The sequence below is a fragment of the Crotalus tigris genome, unplaced genomic scaffold, assembly GCF_016545835.1.
Source record: "Crotalus tigris isolate CLP2741 ecotype Arizona unplaced genomic scaffold, ASM1654583v1 scf7180000018048.2368360, whole genome shotgun sequence".
NCBI classification, from domain to species: domain Eukaryota; kingdom Metazoa; phylum Chordata; class Lepidosauria; order Squamata; family Viperidae; genus Crotalus; species Crotalus tigris.
This window is the reverse complement of record NW_024096794.1, coordinates 2,113,442-2,135,653: the sequence shown is the minus strand read 5'-3', so window position 1 is coordinate 2,135,653 and position 22,212 is coordinate 2,113,442. Positions and strand designations below refer to the sequence as shown.

General features: G+C 35.0%; 1 protein-coding gene across 2 annotated transcripts in view; it reads left to right on the top strand.

The window, feature by feature from the left end:
• The window catches only part of BTBD9 (BTB domain containing 9), a 126,847-nt gene extending 107,151 nt beyond the window's left edge, over positions 1-19,696 (top strand). For both annotated transcript variants that reach the window (XM_039347057.1, XM_039347058.1), the window contains 2 exons: positions 7,798-7,876; positions 18,682-19,696. In XM_039347057.1, the coding sequence (XP_039202991.1) occupies positions 7,798-7,876; positions 18,682-18,849 (247 nt within the window). In that variant the 3' untranslated portion in view covers positions 18,850-19,696. The remainder of the gene's footprint in view (positions 1-7,797; positions 7,877-18,681) is intronic.
• The last annotated feature ends 2,516 nt before the right edge of the window (positions 19,697-22,212 follow it).

The following is a 22,212-nucleotide window of genomic DNA, read 5'->3' as shown; positions in this document are numbered from 1 at the left end:
TTATTCCCAAAGTCATATTTTATTCATGAAAGCTTTGTTACTTCTTTCTTGCAATTCACAATTAAAAATAAATTATAGCTGTTAGCTTACCAATTCCTTCCTTCCTTCCTTCCTTCCTTCCTTCCTTCCTTCCTTCCTTCCTTCCTTCCTTCCTTCCTTCCTTCCTTCCTTTCATTTTTGACATAATTGAAAACTTTCATGCTGTGTAAATCTTATTATATTGGAGATGTTTTCTGGGCTGAAAACCTGAAACATATATAAGTAAGAATGTAAGACCCTCGTAGATTCATTTTGTACACATGTGATAAGATTAACATCTTACTAAACAGTACTTCACAGTTGTATAGTAAACAGAGCGAACAAATACCTCAGAAATTTTTTATGGCTTTCATTTTAAGCAAACCAATTTCTTATTGTGTTTGGCTAGTTGAAACATAGACAACACCTTAAATATAAATGTATTAAAATAAATTAGATCAGAGAAGCTAAATAATAATAATAATAATGATGATGATGATGATGATGATGATGATGATAATGTTAGAAGGGACCCTTGGAGGTCATCTAGTCCAACCCCCTGCTCAGGCAGGAAACCCTATACCTTTTCAGACAAATGGCTGTCCAGTCTTTTCTTAAAAACTTCCAGTGTTGGTGGAGCATTCACCGCTTCTGAAGGCAGGTTGTTTCACTGGTTAATTGTTCTAACTGTCAGGAAGTTTCTCCTTAGTTCTAGGTTTCATAATTTGCAGTGTTTTGCGAAAGTTGTTTCTTTGGCCCAGATGGAAGAAATAATGCATCTTGGAATACCATAATTTTTGACATATTAAACTTTTTGAGCTATTTCAGAGCTAAACATTTTTTTTAAAAAACTGGAAACTTTGGTCCAAGATAGAGCTGTATAAATTATGCTATTTTTTTCAGAACACTTTATAATTTTTCGACACCTTGTTTATTTATTTTGACCTTTCAATTAGGATATAAAATTACATTGATTTTGTCCAATTTCATTGAATAAATAAATGAATTCAATGCGTATTATTATATTTCAGTTTGCAATTTCAAAGATGAAATGGTTAAATAATTATCTATTACCATAATTGCAGATAAGTTTAAATTATATATTTCATGATCTTGAAGACTTTCCCTTGTGGCGATGCATATTACTTCATGTATTTCAAAGGCAAGCTATTTATCCCTTCCCCTCCAAGATTTGAAATTGCTGTATTCTTGAATAGTTGTGTGAGTAATTTGGCAATTTAAATATATAGAAGATTAATTTGACCCAATTACCAAACATAAAAAAGACCTGAATATTTAACTTGTCTGGTCAAATATGTTCATTATGCCTACAGAGTATCTATTCTAGAATTATCTGAAGTACTGGAATATGGTAAAAAGTAACTTTTTTTTCATCAAATAATGTGTGATAAACTAGTATAATAACAAAAGTATTACAAAACTTTGCTGGTGTTAATCTGGCACAACACAAAATGCTTCGGTTTCTTCCTCATCAATAGTTTAGCATTTTGGATTTTCATATTCCATATTTCATACTTCAACTTATCTTCTAATTAAAAATCAAAATGGCAATTTAAAAAAGAAATTCAGGACTAACAATATAATCCTATCAAGTTTTCAGTTCTCCACATTTTGAATTCCATTAATTTATCTCAGCAAAAAACCCTGGAACAATATTGTTTCCTCTTTGGGTATTTTGCAAGAAGATCACATTTTGCTCCCACTCATTGTCATCTTCTGCCATCTCCATTCAAGACATCTCATGCCCTACCAAATCTGCTGTGTTCATTAAAGGACTCTCAAGAGCAGACTTGGTATCTATGCAATAAAAAGACAAAAGACAACATCTAGCTGTACAAATAAAAGACCAATTGTGAAATACTGAATGGAAGCTGTAATTAGGGCAGTATCACTGACCAAAGTACCGTAAATGCCGACGTATAAGACGACTTCTGCGAGCGCTGAAATCGGCGCCAAAGACGGGGGTCGTCTTATACGCTGAGTCATCTTATACGCCAGAAATACTGGTAGTTTCCGGCGTATAAGACGACGTTCTAGGAATGCGGCCCGGCTATAAAGACGGGGGTCGTCTTATACGCCGGGTCGCCTTGTACGCCGGCATTTACGGTAATACAGAGGTTTTCTTATCTTTCACCCACTCTAAGTTTTGATGACATTGTATGAAGCAGGCTTAGTTCTCTTTGTATCAGATTCTCTGTAGAAATAATTGCTCCATCATCAAGAACCAAGAAGTTGAAGTAGCTTGATACAGGATTTGTATAGTAGAATTCTCTTCCTGGTTTCCTGTCTACAATTTATTTCATTAACATGAAGATAATGTTAATATAAAAAAGGCAATTTCAATAGCATCCTTTTAAATTGTAATTATTATTACAAATTAATGGCTGGTTGTTTTATCGCTTTAACCTTGATTTATCTGAAGAGAAATTTCAGGGAAAATTAAACAGAAATGTGAATAATTAATTTCATTTATATTCTGACATTTTCTCTGGGTGCTCAAAATCTCCCTAATATCAATTCTATAAGAAATTGGAGAGAGAATAGCTGGCTATTTGTCTGTGAGGATTTGAGCCTTGTTCTTTCTAATTCAGGACCAATACTTTAATCACTTTACTAGCTGACCAGTCAAGTATTTAAATGACAAAAACATTTAAAGTTTTAAGAAGCAAAAAAAACTTTTATAGGCAACTTTTATCCTTGATAATTGTATTCTTTTCTGCCTCCCGAATATAACAGCAGAAAGCATGAAGATTACACTTTGAATTGACTGGATGCACAGAGCCATGGAATTTCTTAGTGACAGCTGTTGCTGTTTGAAAGATGAAAGTACTTGGCCCAAGAGTCTGTTTATGTGTTTGAGCAGAGAAAGCAATATTCATTTCAAGGAGCTCTGAGACAGACAGATTCTGAGAAAGAGAACGCAAGGATAATTATCTAAATTATGTTCAGGCTATTATTGAAGACGAATATAGTTAAAATGTAATTAAATATGACGGGCTCACAGGATGCAAGCATGACTTTGGAATGCTAATCAACAATTATAGCTCTCCTTGGGGGACTGAGGCAGAACAAGAGAGTTGAGAGGGATAGCTGAGGTGAAATATGGAGTATTAAATAACATACCCTAGGGCTGCAACAAGGCTAATTTCTTTTAAAAGATGAAGCTGTGGCACTGGGGGATTTGTGCTGGTTGTGCATCATGCAGTGTTGCCTTTCAGGTTGAGGACCCTCATATCAGCATAAGCTCTTGATTGCTGGTCTTGTCAACAAAATGTAAGCCTCAAATGAAAGTATTGATTTCCCTAATTATATACTTTTGGTTTTTATAAGTATATGTATTGGAAGTTGTTGAGACTCTAGAAAGAGTACAGAGAAGAGCACAAAGATGATTAGGGGACTGGAGGCTAAAACATATAAGGAACAGTTGCTGGAATTGGGTATGTCTAGTTTAACAAAGAGAAGGACGAGGGGGGACATGATAGCAGTGTTCCAATATCTCAGGGGCTGCCACAAAGAAGAGGGAGTCAAGCTATTTTCCAAAGCACTTGAAGGCAGGATAAGAAGCAACAGATGGAAACTAATCAAGGAGAGAAGCAACCTAGAACTAAGGGGAAACTTCCTGACAGTTAGCACAATTAATCAGTGGAACAACCTGCCTCCAGAAGTGGTGAATGCTCCAACATTGGAAATTTTTAAGAAGAGACTGGTCAGCCATTCGTCCGAAATGGTATAGGGTTTCCTGCCTGAGCAGGGGATTGGACTAGATGACCTACAAGGTCCCTTCCAACTTTATTATTATTATTATTAAGTTCACAAATCCAAGCACATACATATTGTTGATCTTTTGGATAACATCTTCATCTCTATTTTCTCTCTATCATTTGTAGTAGAAAAATATAATCTATCATCCATTGTTGTTTTACTAAACCTACTAAACAAGGTTTTTATTTGTTAATGGTTATTCCTGGAAAAAAGTAGCACAAACAATTAGTGACACGAAGGATATTGAATTGTATAGTGCATAAAAACTGTATAATGGGCTTTGTCCATTTATAAACAAACTCAGTTCAATCTTACAGTTCAGTTTGTAAATGAAAAGGTTTCATGGACATGCATTTAATACATCTTCTCATTCTGTGTTTCTAGCACGTAGATGTTAATATCTTAAATCCCTATATTCATTTTTGTTTGTTTTATATATACAATGGAAAGACTCTAAATTCACAACACCAGGAATCAGAAATCTCTCATTTATTTTTAGTAGTTCAGGTGCTCCCTTGAATATTTTTGCATACCACCTTGAAAAATAAAATTGTATCTCTTCAGGTTTATTTTAAATAGTTTCTTTTAAATAATCCGTGGATGAATACATTTTCCTTCTTACTGCATAAACATTTCTAATTTTGCTAATTTGTATGTTAGTATTTCTACTAGAAAAGTGCATTTAGAATGACATATTGGATATACAAAAAAACATGCTCAAATTTAATCGATCGACTCAAAAGATAGACAATTAAAATTATAATCCCTCACTGTTGAATTTGTAATTATGTAGATTATATAAAGTTGATAACCCGTAGTTAAGAGCTAATCTTCAGGACTTGGTTGACTGAAAATTATCTTTTATCCTAAATTATTTATGCCCCATACAGCTTTCTTGGTTAGAATGTATATGGCTCCTACTACTTACCAGGGATAGAAAAGGCTCAGTTACAGTTTGGGTAAGCTTCTGTGCCTCTCTGAGTGCTTCTTATGAGAAGTACATCTTTGCACTTCAGTATTTTAGGAGCCGTAATTCTTGTGGTATCCAATTAGATGGGCATAATGCCAATGGTAATATAGGCAGTTTTCTTGTGCAAATTGATTCTGTTCTACTGCATTCTAGTATTAGGTAAATAATATAGTAGAAGTTCCAGTATTTGCTATGAAAAGTTATCTTCTCTTTAATTTAAAATGATATTTATAGGCTTGTAAAGGGCATAACTCTGTTCTTGTCTACGAATGTTCTACATAACCCCCACCCCTTTTTTGGTAATCAAAACAGATTTCAACTATAGAGAAGTAGTTTTGTAGTAGATGACATATCAAAAGGCTGTTTTTTTAAAAAAATGGACTCTAGTTATAGCTGATTTTATGGTTTCCTATCCCAAGAAAAAACAAACTCCAAAAATAAAGAAAGAATGATAAAGCAAGCCAGTTTGGTAACACAGCTGGGCCTCAGGCTGGAAACTGAGATATTATGAGTTCTAGTCCTGTCTTAGGCACAAAGCCAAGTGAGTCAGTCATTTTCTCTCAGCTCTAGGAAGCAAGCAATGGCAAATAATTTTTGAAAATCTTCCCAAGAAAACTGCAAGAAATAGACCAGGAATCAATACTGACTTAAGGACACTAGAAAAAGTGTGGCAAACTCAGGAAATTAAAATTAATTTAGTCATATATTGGAGTATATGCAGTGCTTTTTTTGTTAAAAAAAGAAAAAAAGGTGCCGGAACTCACACATGTCATACAACCTGCCTTGCTTACCCTACAAGATTCCATCCCAAAAAGGTGCCAGAACTCCGTTCTGGGCGTTCTATGACAAAAAAAGCCCTGAGTAGATGTATTGAAATCAGTGCGACATAACTAACTTACATGTTTGCTCTGTGTATGTCTGCATCCAGTGTATCTAAGCCTTTTCTATCCAGCTAGATACTTTTCTAGCAAGTCTGCTAAAGCAGAGGGCCCCAACCTCTTGGAGCCCAGGAACCAGTTCCGTGGAGAGAGGTTTTTCTGTGGACCGGAGGGTGTGTGATGGGGTTTTGCTTGTTTGTGTGGACCGATTGCTGGCATGCCGCGGCCTGGTACTGGTCCACGGACCGGAGGTTGGGGACCCCTGTGCTAAAGTTTTGCCTTAATAAACCAACACTATCAAAATAATGTTAGAATTAATATAATGGCATTAGAAAGATACAAATGTTGCTGTACTGTATTCATGTGATTTTGAATAGAGGAGAGCAATTTTTGTGTGTGTGCCTATTAAGATACTAAATTTCTCCCTGGTGCAGCTTAATCACCAAACTGTCTGCGCCCCTTCCCAATAGTTTGGGAATGTTTCGAAAGACTATGGGTATGGCTTGGGAATTTGAAACAAATAAAGCAACAAAAATTGGTGTCCTGAATTTATAAAAATGGAATTATTTTCTGCTTTACTATACTTCTGAAGCCCAATGGAATTAAAAGAATAAATATGCAAAAAGTCATAAAAGGTTTGCCTAGATCAGATCAACACTTTCTTATAGCTTTTTGCTATACTGTACAATATTCCAGCTTAAATCTTGCTATAAATGTAACTAACAGTATTGCAGTTATTTTAACATTTTCCTTTCCTTTTCCTTTTGCTATTTAGTAGTATGTAAATATCTTTTGAATGCAGTGCTATCCAAATGTTAACTTCCTTCAAAAGTTCATTAAATTGCTTTAGCTGTCATTTCTTTAATTATATTAAGCTCTATTATGCATAAAGTTTGTAATTTTATTTTCAAATTGATTTGAGGAGAAAAGATAATCGGATTATATAGTAATCCAATGTAATGTCTACTGTTTTATAAAATACTAAAATACTCAAATCTTCTTTCTCTTTTGTTCTTGAGAGAAGAAAGAGGTGCCAATAATTATACTTGGCTAAAGACATGATCATGAGCTTTTCCAGCACCATAAAAGAAAATAACATCGTGCAACAGTTTAAAAATCATTATGTTAGGTCCTTGAGGTACTGCAAGTTCTACATTGCTGATTCGTTCAGTAGAAGTAATTACATCCTTTTTGTTAATAAAATTCACACATTATGCTAAACTGTAAACACAGGTGGTTTTAATTTAACATGATGCACAAACCCAGTTGTAGTTTGGTGTGGAGAACACACAGAATTGTAATTTATGCTAAGAAAAAACACAGTTTTTTTTCTAAAATAGCAGAGGAGGAGGAGGAGGTGGAGGAATCTAGAAAGTCCTAGCTTTGAGGCCCGTAGGAATAACTTCACCCCACCTTTTTGCCATAATTATCATTTCTGTTTGAAACCTTAGGTTTTCAAAAGCCAGGTCCTTTTTTAGTACTGCATAACATAGATCCTGCTTATTATTGATCCATATTTACCTCCAGAATAACTAAGCTCAGTTGAAGAAATCTGATTTCTTCCATTTATAGCAGTTACAAGAAAAGGAAATTTCAACAAATACTTTTATGTGGGATAAGAAAATTTGTACTTCCTACCTCTTCTAAGCAGTTGTTAGAACCATAGAAATTCTTGCTCTTCTTTTATTTTGTTTAAAAGTGAAACTAGCACCAACAGAATGTGGAAACTGCCAGCATTTCAGTTGCTTCCACTTGTGGAACCTGATATTAGAAGTCGACTAATGGCATATGCTTGAAATAATTGAGTTTTGCTTAAATATTTCACTGTTTGTTTTGCATTGTTCTCTTATTTCATTTTCCAAAAATACAGTACACTAATGTACACTTACCTGTGTACAGGTTCATTGCTCTTTTGAATTTTGTGTTCTATGGTTCTGACTTGAGATGATCTGCTTTTCTGTTTTTATTTGTTATATAGTTGTTAGTCTCTCCAGAAAGATCATCCAAGCATTGAACAGATAAAAATAAATGTGCATACTAGTGCAAGAATATAGTGGCTCATTATAGAAAAAAGTTCTCTTAAGTTTTATAAAAAAAACAAGTGTGCAATTGTTTTAATTTTCTGTATCCCTTTTCTTTCTTGTGCAGATCCTGGCAACTTGTAACTTTTGATAGACAACCAGCGTCTTTTATCAGAATTGTTGGCACTCACAACACAGCTAATGAGGTAATGTAATAGATTAAATTCTGTGAATGCTGAACACTGAGATATAAAACATGTCAACCAATTATTCTTACTCAAGACTGCACAAGTATTAACTTTCTGTTTAAAGAATCTAGGGAAGAAGAAAAAATACTTCTTTTAATGAAAAAATACAGAATGTATTGGGGTATATACAAAATCACTGAATGTATATACATATACATAACACCACTTAAAGTTGCTGAAAGAAACTGAAAAAATGCTAAAAAGAACTGGGTTAGAGATGGATTGTCATGGATAAAATCTGTCTATTTGGTCTCTGAGAGTTAGCACTGCAAAATCAATGCATCACCTGTGTAATTTAATTTGAACAAAAATATTTGCAAATTGTTTATAGAAAATCCCCAGGAGAAATAATTTACTATAAGTTATAGTGAATTGATCATCTAGGTAGTGATACAAAAAGTATTCTAACGACAAGCTAATTTAATAGGAAGCAACCTACTTTCTTTATTCTAAGTATTGCCGAGGATTCCATTCATCTTTCCAAGACCAAATGAAAGGATCTGAATATGAGTAACTGCAGTTGGTGACCACAGCAGATCAGAGATTTTGTTGTCAAATCAAGTGTTTGCAGACAGAGGAACTGCTGTGGCTGAAATTATTTCTGAGGTTTTTCAGAGTTAGAAAGTTAGATTTTGTTTTTCTTTTGCTGTTGCCACAAGTATAACAGGATATCTGATAATATCCTAGCAGCACTAGAACATTTGTGGATGGTATTTATGTCATCTTTGTTCAGGGCTTAAAAGGGAGCAGATTTGGCAGGCAGGTTGAGGGTGGGGTGGGGGACTGCTGTCTTGCTATGCTAGAGAATATCGTCTACCAAGAAAGCAGGGTGATGGAAGATGGTGAAAGAAAGAATGAAGTGGAACAGAAGAAGACTTAAAAAATACGCTTCTTGTCCCTACTGGCAGTAGCACCTGGAAGACGCCTGACCTCTTTCGAAGCCTCTGTGTCCTTTCCTAAATTTACATCCCTTATAATTGAATCACCTACCGGAAGGTAGCTTCTCTTTTTGGGTGCCTTTCTGTTCTTGCATGACTGATGTGTAATACCTGATTCACACTTCTCCCTGTCGAAACCTAGTTCTTCATCTCAGACCACAATCCCCTGCTTATTTGAGTTATCTTCACAAATACCTTTACCTGTCTCCTTAATGTCCCTATTAAGGTCAGCAAGGGCACTGTAACTGTTGTGCAGGGACATAGTGAAAGCTTTGTGTTTATGGTTCACAGCTCTCACCCTGCCAGATCCCATGGTTGTCCACACTGCCCTTCTCCTGCAGGATCTTTGTGGTAGAGGGGGCTGATAGCACAGAGGCTTACTAGAGTAGAGGGGCTGAACTGGATGCCTAATTTCTGCCTGAAGAGCACAGATTACAGACCCTAGATAAATGATCTGTCCTTGTAGACTAGTGATTTCTTTACAGATAGGACAGGTCAGCCACCAAGCAAGAAAGGTTGGGGACCGCTGTCTATTAAACCATCATGGGCTGGCTTTTGGGGAGTAGGCAGGTATACATTTTATAAGAAATATATATAAAAATATGTTTCAGTGCAAAAGATAAATCATGAGGTAAATATTTGATAAGAAAATATATAAAAGAAGGTTCAAAGGAAACTCATCTATGTGAAATGGATAACTCAATTCCTTCTTACTTGCTGATGTTTCAGATAAATCTTTTAAGCAATTATTTTACAAGCCTTTTTTTAGCAGTGAATTGTGTGGATGCCCTGTCATGCTACATTAACTTTATAATCTTGCACATGATTTTGTCTAAAACAGAATTCTTTTCTGTTTTGTCTAAAACAGAATTGTGTTTTACTAGAGAGAAAGGTATTCTTTCCCAAATAGAAAGTTAAAAATGAATACTAAGCATTTAAGAATCCAAAGAGATATATGCCCCGAGGAATGTTTGACAATATAATTTGAAAACAACAGTTCAACCCTGAGCTACAAATATTCTCCCCAATGGAGACTCTTTGTTTTCAAGTTACATATTTATTCTCAGAAGACAACTTAACTACAAATAAGGACACACATACAGATGCTTCTCGAGATGAAATCCTAGGCTGTTTTGAAGAAATTGTATGCCTGTAGGACATTCCCTATCTTCTATTCAGTTTTTATTGTGTTTGGTAGTAGAAGATGCTTTGATCTTAGAAGTGCTTGTTCATTGTGCTATTTGAACCTGTATGTTTTTATATATTTTATTTTTGCATACTTTATTTTTTAAAGCTAATTGGAACATTCTATTTCCAAGACTGCATTCTTTTGACTAAAATAAGAGCACTTGGATTTTCAGTTGTTAGTATCTGTCATATTTTCACTTATATAACTGCAGACACCAAAAACTCTATAGACCCCAGTATGATTCAGGTAGAAAAGCAAAGGTGAAATAAAACTATATGCTCAAATGTCTGAAGAGTAGGAGTATACATAGAACTAATATGCATATCATTTTAATATTTCAGGAATTTAAATTTAATTGATACAGTATACCAATTCTGTGCTATTCTTATTTGAAAAATACCACTCAAGTATAAAGATGGTCACTGAATACCTTGAAAAACCTTGATCAGATAATTTTTAAAATCACAAATATATTGTATAAGACCAGTTGGAAGCCAGTTTCTTTGGTCCTTCATTTGATCTTTACATTCTCTCTGCAATTGGACTTATACATAAGCTTCTTGGTATATGTGGATTAACTTTATAGTTTCAGTGAAGTACTGCTAGTTGTTAGCTATTAGAAAATTTCTGTTTCTTCATATTTTTCTAGTCTGCCTACCACCTGGTGTGTTGCTTTTAATAAGAAGCTTCAAAGACTAACAAAAATTTTGATTATTAAAAGAAGTTCTTTGATGTTGCCTTCTTCCTGCTTTCCCCTCCTCCTCCCCCCCCCCAAAAAAAATGTTGGTGTTTCTGGAATATTAGTTCCTATTCCTGTGGCATTTTCAGTTTTATATAAGACAACTATGAGGTTTTGTTAGGCTGTTAATGATCTGATTTCTTGATTGCTTTCTCAGCCTAATTTTGATTTTTTCAGTATCTCCTTTGGGATATGCATGTCAACTTCTGCTGTGAATTCCATGTAGCAGAAATTGACTGGTATAACATTGTATACAATCCAATTCTATCTTCCAACTTAGTCTTTAGATACTTAAATACTTTAAGGGGAAATGTGCCTTTGAATCAATTTTTGACTATTGGCAATTACCTGGACAAGTCCCTTGGCAAGGCTTGTCAGAAATGGTTTGGCATTGCCTGTTTCCTAGAGCTGAAGAGAGAGGGACCGGTCCAAAGTCACCCAGCTGGCTTTGTGCCTAAGATAGGACTAGAACGCAATTCATGGTCTTGGTTTCTAGCCTGATGATTCAACCAATACACTAAACTTGCTTTAAATACAGATTATTGTAGCATAATTATTATTTCTTAATTGCTTGGAAAATGCAGATACTTTCCAGCTGTTCTTTATCTTTTTCATGTAATCTGTTGTCACACTTGATAATAGTATCTCATGTTTATTTGTCATCTTGGATTCTTGTTTGGAACAATGTAGACTAAAAATGAAGGTGCCCTCAAGCTGAATTTATCTACGGTGTTGATGATTTTCTGGAGAAAGTAATGGGGTTTTCTTGGCAAGAATAAAAGGAGGTTTGTAACTGCTTTCTCTAAGATGCTTTTCAATTTCCCACCATAGCCTATAGGCCTGGAATTCCTTGATTATCTTCCAATCATGCTTAGCTTCTAAGCCTAGATGAGATTGGCCAGCTACTGTTACTTGCTGTATATCTTTGTTTACTTAACAGAATTGTTTCTCTGTTAATCTCTGGGGGTGGGAAGCATACACATTATACAATCTCCACAATATATCAAGAAGATGTTTACATATTTGAAAAGGCCTGTTGGTTTTCAGTCTTATTTATTTTGCATCTTTCATTACTTTGATCTTACAAGTTTTGTTCCAATTTTCAACAGCTTTTCCCTTATAAAAGATTGTTGTCTCATTAATATTCGTCAAATTCACTTAGTGCTGCAATCATCCTTATGTTCATTTCATACTTAGGTTTTTTTTCCCTGGTTATTCCTGTAAGACTTCTTATAAAAGTTTAAAACATTGCTGACTTAGAACTCAGGAGACATGTTTTTTATATTAGTGCCAGATTTATTTTCCTATATATGTTGTTTGGCCCAAGGAAGATTCTTACATAAGATTTACTCTAAAGCTGATATTCTCTGTTTATTTTATGATTAGTATCTGCTGAGTCTTGTAATTGTTGAGAACTATATCACAGATGTACATGATCTGTGACCTTTCCAGTCTTTAAAATTTCAGGTCCCATAATTCATAAGTGATTTTCAACCCCAGAGTTTTTGGATGAAATAAATGTCCCCTTCATTCTAGCATTAGGCTGAATTATGGGACTGAAACAGTTTTATTATCTTGGGTGATAGACCTTGACTGATAAACTAGATTAAGAATGCCCCCATTGTCTGAGGTTCGGAATATGTTGCTGTCAACTAAATATCTTTTCTTGCTGTCGCTTAAGGATACCTTTGAAATTGGCACTAGACTGAATATATAAGCAAAATAAAAGATTACAAAATGTTTCTCCTTGACATGAGAGGGCAGCAGTGCTCCTGATCAAGAGTAGCCTCCAAACTCCTGCCTCTCCATTAGTGACAACTCTCCAGCTTTGAAACTGTGTTCTTGTGCTCTTCCTCCCTGCTCTTTCTGACCTGCGGTTGATATTTGGACCAGTTGGTGGAATACTCTGGTACTTGAACCTAAGCTGTTATAACTCTTGTAACTTTCCCTCTGTTTCTGTCCTGCTTGTAGATTGTTACAAACTCTGTGAACTTTCAAAGTCACCCATGCCTTCCTTTCTCCTTTACTTGCTCATACGGATGCATGCACCATGTCCTTATCCCACCTTTGCGCTCGCTCCTACCCATCAGTACTCTTATTTCTGGGCCTCTCAGCACTTGCACACACACATGTACCACCAGTGTCCTCCTTCTGTGGCCTCCCTGCACCCACACCTATACATACACACACCAGTGCCCACTTTCCCCTTTTGCTCAGTTATACTGTCCAAGACCTTCCATCCTGTGCCCCCATAATTTCCTTCCTTCCCTCCCTGCACTTGTACATTTGTACATACCCAACGGTCCCCTCTTTTCCTGGGGCTCTATATGCTACCATACATGTACACTCATCAGTGCCTTCCTTCCTGGGCCTTACTAGAGCCCTCTGGTGACACACATGGTTAGAATGCAGTATTGCAGGCTAATTTTGCTGACTACCAGAAGTTCAATCCTAACTGGCTCAAGGTTGACTAGCCTTCCACCCTTCCGAGATCGGTAAAATGAAAACCCAGATTGTTGGGGACTATATGTTGGCTCTGTAAACTGCTTAGAAAGGGCTGTAAAGCACCGTGAAGTGGTGTATATAAGTCTAAGTGCTATTGCTATTCCTGTGCTTACATGCCTTCCTTCTCTGGCCTTCTGAAGCTTGCAGCACTTGCACTGTAGCACAACAGCCCTTAGCCCCAACTTGCCTGCAGCCTGCGTCAGACCTTCCTGGTATTCCCCATACCCTGTTGTTGCTTATCAGGGAGTCCCTCCATTTCCGACTTATCATCTTATGTGATTTGGGGTTACTACAACAACCAGAACTGCCTGGATTGCTGTTATTAAGTAATGTGGTCACATCACACCATGCTTTAGGACCACATTGCTTATTGATGGCAGTCCCAATTGCTATCTGTACCTGAAGGACTACCTGATCGTTACTTAAAGTTGCAGGAGTAAATAAAATGGATTTTAGAAATAAATAGCACTGAATATGACATTTCATGCCATAAATACTTTAGGGCTAAAATTCTTGGAAGACTTCAGATAATAAACATAATTCAGCATTAATATGGGTGTTATTTTCCAATGTGCTTGCTGATATCAGAGACAGCTTATGGGTTGATATTTCCTCTGAGAGAGAAAATTGTGTCTTGAGGTGCTGGCTTTCAGTGTATTGGTTTAAAATAGATATTTTCAACTGATTATTTTACTTGATTAGTGTTTTCTTTGTGTTTATTAGGATACATTTTGTTGTGATAATTTTATTACATTTAGTTAGTTATATGAGAAGTTATTATTACCTGCCTAGGGCAGAATCGTTTTGGAAAGGAATTGCTAATATACTAAATATTAAAATTGTACTGAAGCAAATTTAACTATTGATTGTGCAACTTTTCCCATGAAAAGGACTCTGTTTGAGATAATTGATCAATTTAATGAAATTCAATTCCCCAATTGTGATAGTTAGAAAAATGGCAGCAGCTGTTGTTAAAAAAAAGTGAAAATTGTATTTTGCAAAGTGTCTTCAAAGCAACAGATCCACACATTTGGAAATGAGAAATCACTCAGATAATTGAAGGAAGAGCTGTAATGTAAATACAGATAGAACTCTGGAAGTACATGGCAAAGTAACAGCTGAACAAAATAATAAATAAATGAAAAATCTCTGAGGACTTTGACAGTAGGAATTTCTTCCTTTCTCTTTTTCTTTGCTTTTCTTCTATGTTTACATTACTTTATCAGTAAGAAGATATTAGCATTTAAGTGATCATTAACAATATGCATCCCTTCCCCAGTTAAAATTTAGTTACAAGAGCATCCTGTAATAGGAAAGTTTTCCTTGTACTATTTCTCTAATGAATATGAGGATCCAGGCAGAGATGGGATAACAAAAATAGCATATTCAGGCAGCTTTCGAGGCCAAAAAATATCAAATGTAAACAACCCCAAGTCAGACATATGATGACTCACATTCCTAAGTAATTGAACAGCCCATTGCTATTGGACTTTAAAGAAGCATCTTCAATTACTGAGCCTACACATTCTTTTGAACAATCAAGCACCATGTCTAAAGGTGTACTGGTTTTATATTTATGGACAGGCTTCTGGATTGTGGTGTAGAGCATACAGAGACTGTATGAAGCAGGGGCTAGTAATTACTTGAATATGTCTGGTCAATGTTCAGTGACACTTTAAGAAGCTACTTGGATTTTTGGCTGCAGCAAAGATGAGAAAACAAGGAGAAAGTATTCTCATGCTTGAAAAACTAATGTTACATCAGTTTTGTTTTGACCTTTTAGAAGTCAGCTAAAATCATAAAAATTTCCTATTACTATTAAAAGAGGGTTGGAAATAATATTTCCACAATCCACAGGTAGAAATAAAGTGACAGTTATGGTCAAGGTATTTGCTGGGTTTTTTGTTAACTGCTTGGATAATATTTATTCATTTCCAGTGTTATTTTGTGAAATTAATTGACATTAACTATCAGATCAAACAGAAATGTTTAAAAAAACATTTTACAGAAGAAGATTACAAAGTAGTGTCACTGGAATGATTCCTTCTAATGCTTTACAAGAGATTTGCTTGTATTTTAAACCATAAGAAGAAAGATGTTAAAATATAGGATATTATTAGCTAATCTGTTTTTGCATTGATTTAAAAGGGGAATATATTTTCTAAAAAATTCAGCATCTTCCTCATCAATCTAAAGCAAAAGTCCAAGTAGATATTTATTTAAAGTCAGAATTGTTATAATTGTTAATCATAAAAGTGTATTATATATTTTCCCCCTTGGCTGACAATTTTATTCAACTAGAAGTATTTTAACCACTTTTTCTAATTCACATTCAAGTGGTATTAACCAAATTTCAAGTTTTGTTAATACAACCAGTGGCACAAAAGTACTTCAAGCCTTTATAATCTCACTCCAGTGGCACATAATAGCCTGCTGTCTTTTCCAAAAATATATAGAGCAAATAGCAATCAAAACTATATTTTTAAGTCTTTGACAAATGATCTCTTACAAAATATATCTGTTGCCAACAAGAGCCTGAGAGATAATTTTCAAGGCTTTTGTTCAATGACATGATCAGGGAATTACTGGAATTCACATTTTTTTTCAGTGAGCTAAAGGAATAGATGTGCTTCATGTACTATTTAAAGTCTTACAGAGGAGATCAAACTGAAACAGTAAATCTGAAGCCCAACCAACTACTGAATTCACAGAGCTCAGATGTGCAAAACACCACCTATTTTATTTCAAAGTAGGCACAAAGGTAAAAAGGGGCAGGTTTCTATCATGCTGTGTCAGATAATTAAAGTTGGTTAAATGTCTTTCCATACAGTGTTCTAGGTTGAAGGGTTTTTTGCATACATTTGATGTTGCTTATTAAAACATATTGGCATTTGATTTGAATAAATAAAATTTTGTTTTTGTTTTCATTCAAAATACTACTACTTTTGACCAGAGCAGATACATAGTGTATAAATTGCTACTTTACAGATGGGGATAAAGATTATTATATCATGAAATACAATTATCTATCTGCCATAGGCTGGTGATTATATCAACCATAAACTAAACCTTTAAAAGAGTTCAGTTTTTTTTTTTAAAAAAATACACTTATTCATATAGTATGTACTACTCTTTTGAACAATTCTTGTTTCAGAGAACATTTTCCACATTTAAAGAGAGTAGTAACAAAGATACCTTACCTAGAATATAAGGGATCGTTAAATTATCATTCTCTGCTTCATAAATCTGCTTGAATTCAACAATTGACACTGTTGCCATACATGGTTGGAGCCTTCCCTACTGGGGAACAAAGAATTTTGCAGTTTTGGATTCTATTAGTATAGCGCCTCACATTTAGACCTGTCAAATATAAGTCTTTATTAGATAAAGCGTTGATATCATGTTGAGCTTTCTCAGAGTTGTTGCCAGCTCTATAAGTAGGCTGTAAAACCACAGTTATGAAATATAAGAAATTATGTTTTTTCAGCCCAATATTTATTTATACTTAGAAATTCAATTTGGACTATGAATTAAAGTGCAATTTATGTTTGCCACAATGATCTAATTTTCCTATCAAAATTAAATAAATAATTGAGATAGCAAAAGATACAGCACATTAAAACAATATTTTAAAACTTACAAAATCTATAATTTTATTATGAAAATTAAAGACAAAGCACCAGCAATCAGAAATGTATTATAAGTAGGTGCATCTGGAAAAATCTGATGGAAAAAAATATGTACCAGTTGTTTATGACCAAGTGAGTAATTGTGAAATTCAGTCAACTTTGTATGTTTTCTTGATATCACTATAGCAAAGGAAATAGCCATGAGGGAATATTAGAAATTGTGATCACGTGATCACAGCTTGCTGTGATGTTGCAATTGTGAGCTGGGCACTGAATTGTAATCATGTGAACACAACAATGCTACACAGCCAGAACTTGGAAGACAGGTTGTAACTGCCACTTGTTCAGCACGGTTGTTTGAACAGTCACTAGATGCATGGTCATTAAACAAGGACCACCTTTATTCACTTAGGTCAGTGGTGGCGAACCTATGGCACGCATGCCAGAGGCGGCACTCAGAGCCCTTTCTGTGGGCACCCGTGCCGTGCCACGGAGATGGTGAGGGACTGGCCCCCGCCACCCTGGCCCTGCCCACCAGTCTGCCATGACAACTGCGGCCACGCCCACCCGGCACCTGGTGATAAATAAGTTGGTTTTGGGTTGCAGTTTGGGCACTGGGTCTCTAAAAGGTTCGCCATCACTGACTTAGGCTTTTGTGACTTATAGTCAGCTTCATCACATTTAGGGAATATAGCCTTGAGATATTGATAGGAAAATTACTTTTTCCTCAAATAATGGTGAAAAGGTTCTCATGTAAATTGAAAAGAAGATGCTGCTGAAAACAAGTTAATGACTGCTGGAAAATGTGGATGTTTTTGAAGATTAGACTTAAAAAAGAGCATTTAACACTTTTTATAGAGCCCAAACAGAGCTTGTACTTTACTTCATAACTTTTGCTTGCTTCATAACCATCCAATTTTCTTCCCTTCCTTTGATATTTCCCTCTGATTCTATCACTATCTTACTTTTTTTTCTGTTTCCAGAAGTAAGGAGAAGAATGGCTATGTGCTTGTAGCTTTATCTATATCAGTGTGAATTTTTTGTGTGTAGTATGATTGGAATATGTGATGGGAAATTAGTTTTATAAAGGAAGTGGTTTATTTTGTGGCAATTGATTTTAATCAATTGTTATTCTATTTTAATCAATTGTTATACTATTTTGGACAAGGGTTTTTTTTTTACAGTTATATGTAGACACATACAAATTTTTATTGTTCAGGGAGAAAAAGATCAGGATTATTTCTAGATAGAAGTGCCCCTCCTCCTTATGTTAACAAGTTGGGAAACCTGGCATTGCACAAGTTTTGTATTTATTTATTTGGTCTATCTACTTTTTGTTTTTTTAATGGATCATCTTAAATTCAGGATGATCCTTCTAGATACTGAGACTGCAGCAGTTCTGAAAGGAAGAAGGTTTGCAGGAGTGCCTTATATGGCATTTTGTCCTAAAGAGTTGCAGTTTAATCCTGGGGAAAGTTATGTTTTATTTAAAGAGCTGCCGGTAGATGCTATATACATGCTCATATGGCCCTGGAACATTTTTTTTTTCTTCATCAAAATGAAAGTGCTGCACAACTATATATTAAATTACATATTGCTGTTGTGGGAAGGAAGTGAATATGGCCCATAGTCCATGGAGATGGAATTAAATAAATTAAGTTGTTTGGTCTTTCTATACGTTCCATGTATATGCTCAATGCAAGTCATTTAGATCTACCTCTGCTTGTGCCTTCCTTTTAGTAATTTAAGTTTCTCTGTTTCAGGTATTTCATTGTGTACATTTTGAATGTCCATCCCAAAACACTGTGCAGAAGGAAGAGACTGGTGAAGAAGATGCTGGCCCAGGTGGACAGCACCTGGCAACCTGCTCGCCTCAGGCTTCAAGCACCAGTTCTGTGCATTCCCTCCCAGGATCTGTTTCATATCCATAATTGCAGCAGCTTTTTAAGAGAATGGAGAAGAATTTTTGAAATCCCAGTGCCACAAAAACATTATTCACTTGTAATCTGCAAGCACCTCTTCATTCTCTGAATGAACTTTTCAAGGGAATCATAGCATCAAGCAGCTAAAGGTGCTTCAGTTGATAAGGCTGCCCGGAGACAAAACTGGGCCCCCACATTGCACTTTCCACTGATTAAAATCAGAAGCATGGGCGGGAGAAAATAGTCTTTCTCATCAAGTTTCCTATTTGTACCCTACCTCTTTAAACCAAACCAAATCAGATAAAGCAGAAAGAAGCAAAACTACATCATTTTGTTATATAAATAGGTTGTGTGTATCATATCCAAAATATTATTACATGTGCTTGTAAAAGGAGTATTAAAATGAATCTTTTTTGAGATGTTTATTAAAAAAACTATGGAAATCACTTTTTATTTAACTTATTCTTAATCTATATCCTTTGTAAATGATAAACCATTTTCACATTGTGTATATATTTATACAGCTAAATTTCTTTCCTTGTTCCCCCCCCCCAAATCATATTCTGATAAAACATTTCCTTCTCTATTATGGCATATGAGGTAATTCCACTTGACAGATACATCTATCTGATTGTGGGGCATTTAATAATCTTACTCCATTACTCTGTTTGACAGAGAAAAACCCTTAAAGAAGTTGTGCATAAAACAATTCAATCCAGGGATACATTGTTGGAATTCTTAACTATTTGACATGATGTATAAAATTGTCACTTTTTATCCCTGATTACCTTGTACCCAAGAAGAGAGATTGTATTGATCCTGTTAAAAAATATTAAACTGTGCTTTAATTCCTGGAGCAGGGATCGATAGATATTTTTAAACATTTCTTTTCTTGAAAAACAATTTCTTTTTTTCTTTTTCTTTTTTTACAAATATTGCAGCTAAGCTTCATGTGTGGGAATACATTGATAGCAATTTATATTTGGGCTACTAGATCTGGGCTGCAAAAAACTGACATCGCTAGATGGCATTAATGAGTTGTTATCTGCATCTGTTTTCTGCCATCTAATGGTCATTCCACACTTTGCGCTCCAAAGCTATTAGCTCTAATAAATATTTTACTGAACTATTCGTTTAAAAAAAGCACAATAATATTCCAATATGGTTTTAAAGGAAATCCTTCTGAGAATCTTTTGATAGAATTGTCATAAGTGTAGACTGAATTGTATGGTTGGATTTGATTTGCATTTGAGTAATTTGCATTCAAGCAGTAGCTATCCTTTGTATTTTCATCATATTGTTGGTTTGATTATTCTAAAAATGTTCGCATTAGCATTCTCTATTTTTTCTGCCTCTTTTCTCACTGTGGGTGGGGGGGCGGGGTTTTTTTTAAAAAAACTATACATTTGCACATAACCATCACTGCCATTAATTCATCTTGTTAGGAAATGAAATGCATTTGTAATGAAGTTTGTGATCCTGGACAATATTATTGTTAATTATTTTTTAATTTGTGTGAAATAATTTGGTGCAAATTGTTTTGAATATGGTGATCTATAAATAACTTTGCAATAGTTCAATGTAAGTACTTGCATTCTGCTAAAAGCTGTTTATAATAAAACTGAGAAGAATTAGATCACAATTATGATTGCAGATCAATAAACTAAAAAGAAGTTTTTCATCTGCTATTATATAAACCAATTTGGCAAAGGAACTGCAGTATGAAATACAATACCAATATATGTGTTTAGTTAAAGAATGAACAGCCCAGCAATAATTGACAACCATACAGGCTGGAAAAGGAAACCTTTTGATATATCTGTGAATGGGCAATTGTGTCTGTCCAAAAACAAAAGAAGGAGTAATAGAGTTCTTGATGCTCTCTAAGCTTGGTTGTTTGCTTGCAAACATTTCCTTACCCAACTAGGTAACATAATCAATTTGAGTCCGTTAATGTCACCTACTTGGATAATTAAATATCTGTAATCAAACAACCAAGTTCAGAGAGCACCAAATACTTCACAGTTCAACCCTAAACTAAAAATAATCTCTTCTGTTGGAAGGAGTCATGCCTATCCTGTTAATGCATGTAGATAAATATCATATATTGTTAAAATTGGACAATATCTGAGAGTCAAGTTATGCTAGTCTTTCAAGGAACCCTAGTACTATTAAAACCAGGAGGGAGCGGTGATTATAATAGTCACCTAGAAATTTCTTTAGTGAAGTATAATGAATAGGTGTGAAATAGATTGTTAACAGCAACAGCAATCAAAGTGATTCTGAACTAGAAGCTTTCCAATCTATTTAAAGTCCTAAAGCTGCAATTTTTCCTTTCCTTTTCCTTTTCATTCTTCAGTAGAATTTTTATCTTAGAAACAGGCCTTCTTATGAAGACACTATGAGATATAGCTATTTAAAAAGTACTGCTTTCTCACTCCAGCAACCCAAGTTTCTTATGTATGATGTAGAGATAGAGATAGAGTTTAAGGATAGGCTGCAAGATAGTCCTAATCACTTTATAAAGCTGAAATGCATTTATTTGATTTATATCCTGTATTTTCTCCACACTGATATTCATTATGGCTCGCACTACTTTATCTGATCAGAACCATCATTCTCAGATTGAGTTTGGCTTCATTCAGCCCGTGGCTTTCCTTGAATCTCGATCTGTGAAACTTTTAGAAAGTGTTAGCTATTTACCTTAAGAAATTGCCCATGAAAAGTGGCAATATCAAATTTTCAAAAAGTGAGGTGAGAAAAAAAAGCTTCTCAGTGTGAGAATCCAGAACACTGGATCTTTAATCTTTCTGCTTCAGTTCAGAAGTACAAAGACAGAAGCAAACCTATAAAGTTATATTGATTCTTCTCAGGGCTTTTTTTGTCATAGAACGCCCAGAACGGAGTTCCAGCACCTTTTTAGGATGGAACCTTGTAGGGTAGGCAAGGTGGGTTGTATGACGTTTGTGAGTTCCAGTACCTTTTTTTTTTTTTTTAACAAAAAAAGCACTGATTCTTCTTATCATTATGGATGCTTTTACCTGACTCCCAAATTCTCTAATTATTTTCTATAGCCTCATAACATAGCATTTCTTTTAAGGATGTAATAAGGTACAGCATTCTCAGCAGCCATTCACATAGTTCTCGCTAAAATGTATGCAGCTTGCATTACACCAATCTACACTTTTAAGAATGGATACTTTCCCCCTATCAATATTCCTTTTCAGTTGTGATTTTCACTGCTATAAGTTATTTCATCTGTGAGTAGATGGCTTCCCCCCCCCCCACATAGACACAGCATCTTCAGAGTGAGGGAAAAATGCAATTACTGCATATTTTCACTTAAAACTAGAAAACCTTTTAAAGTCTATA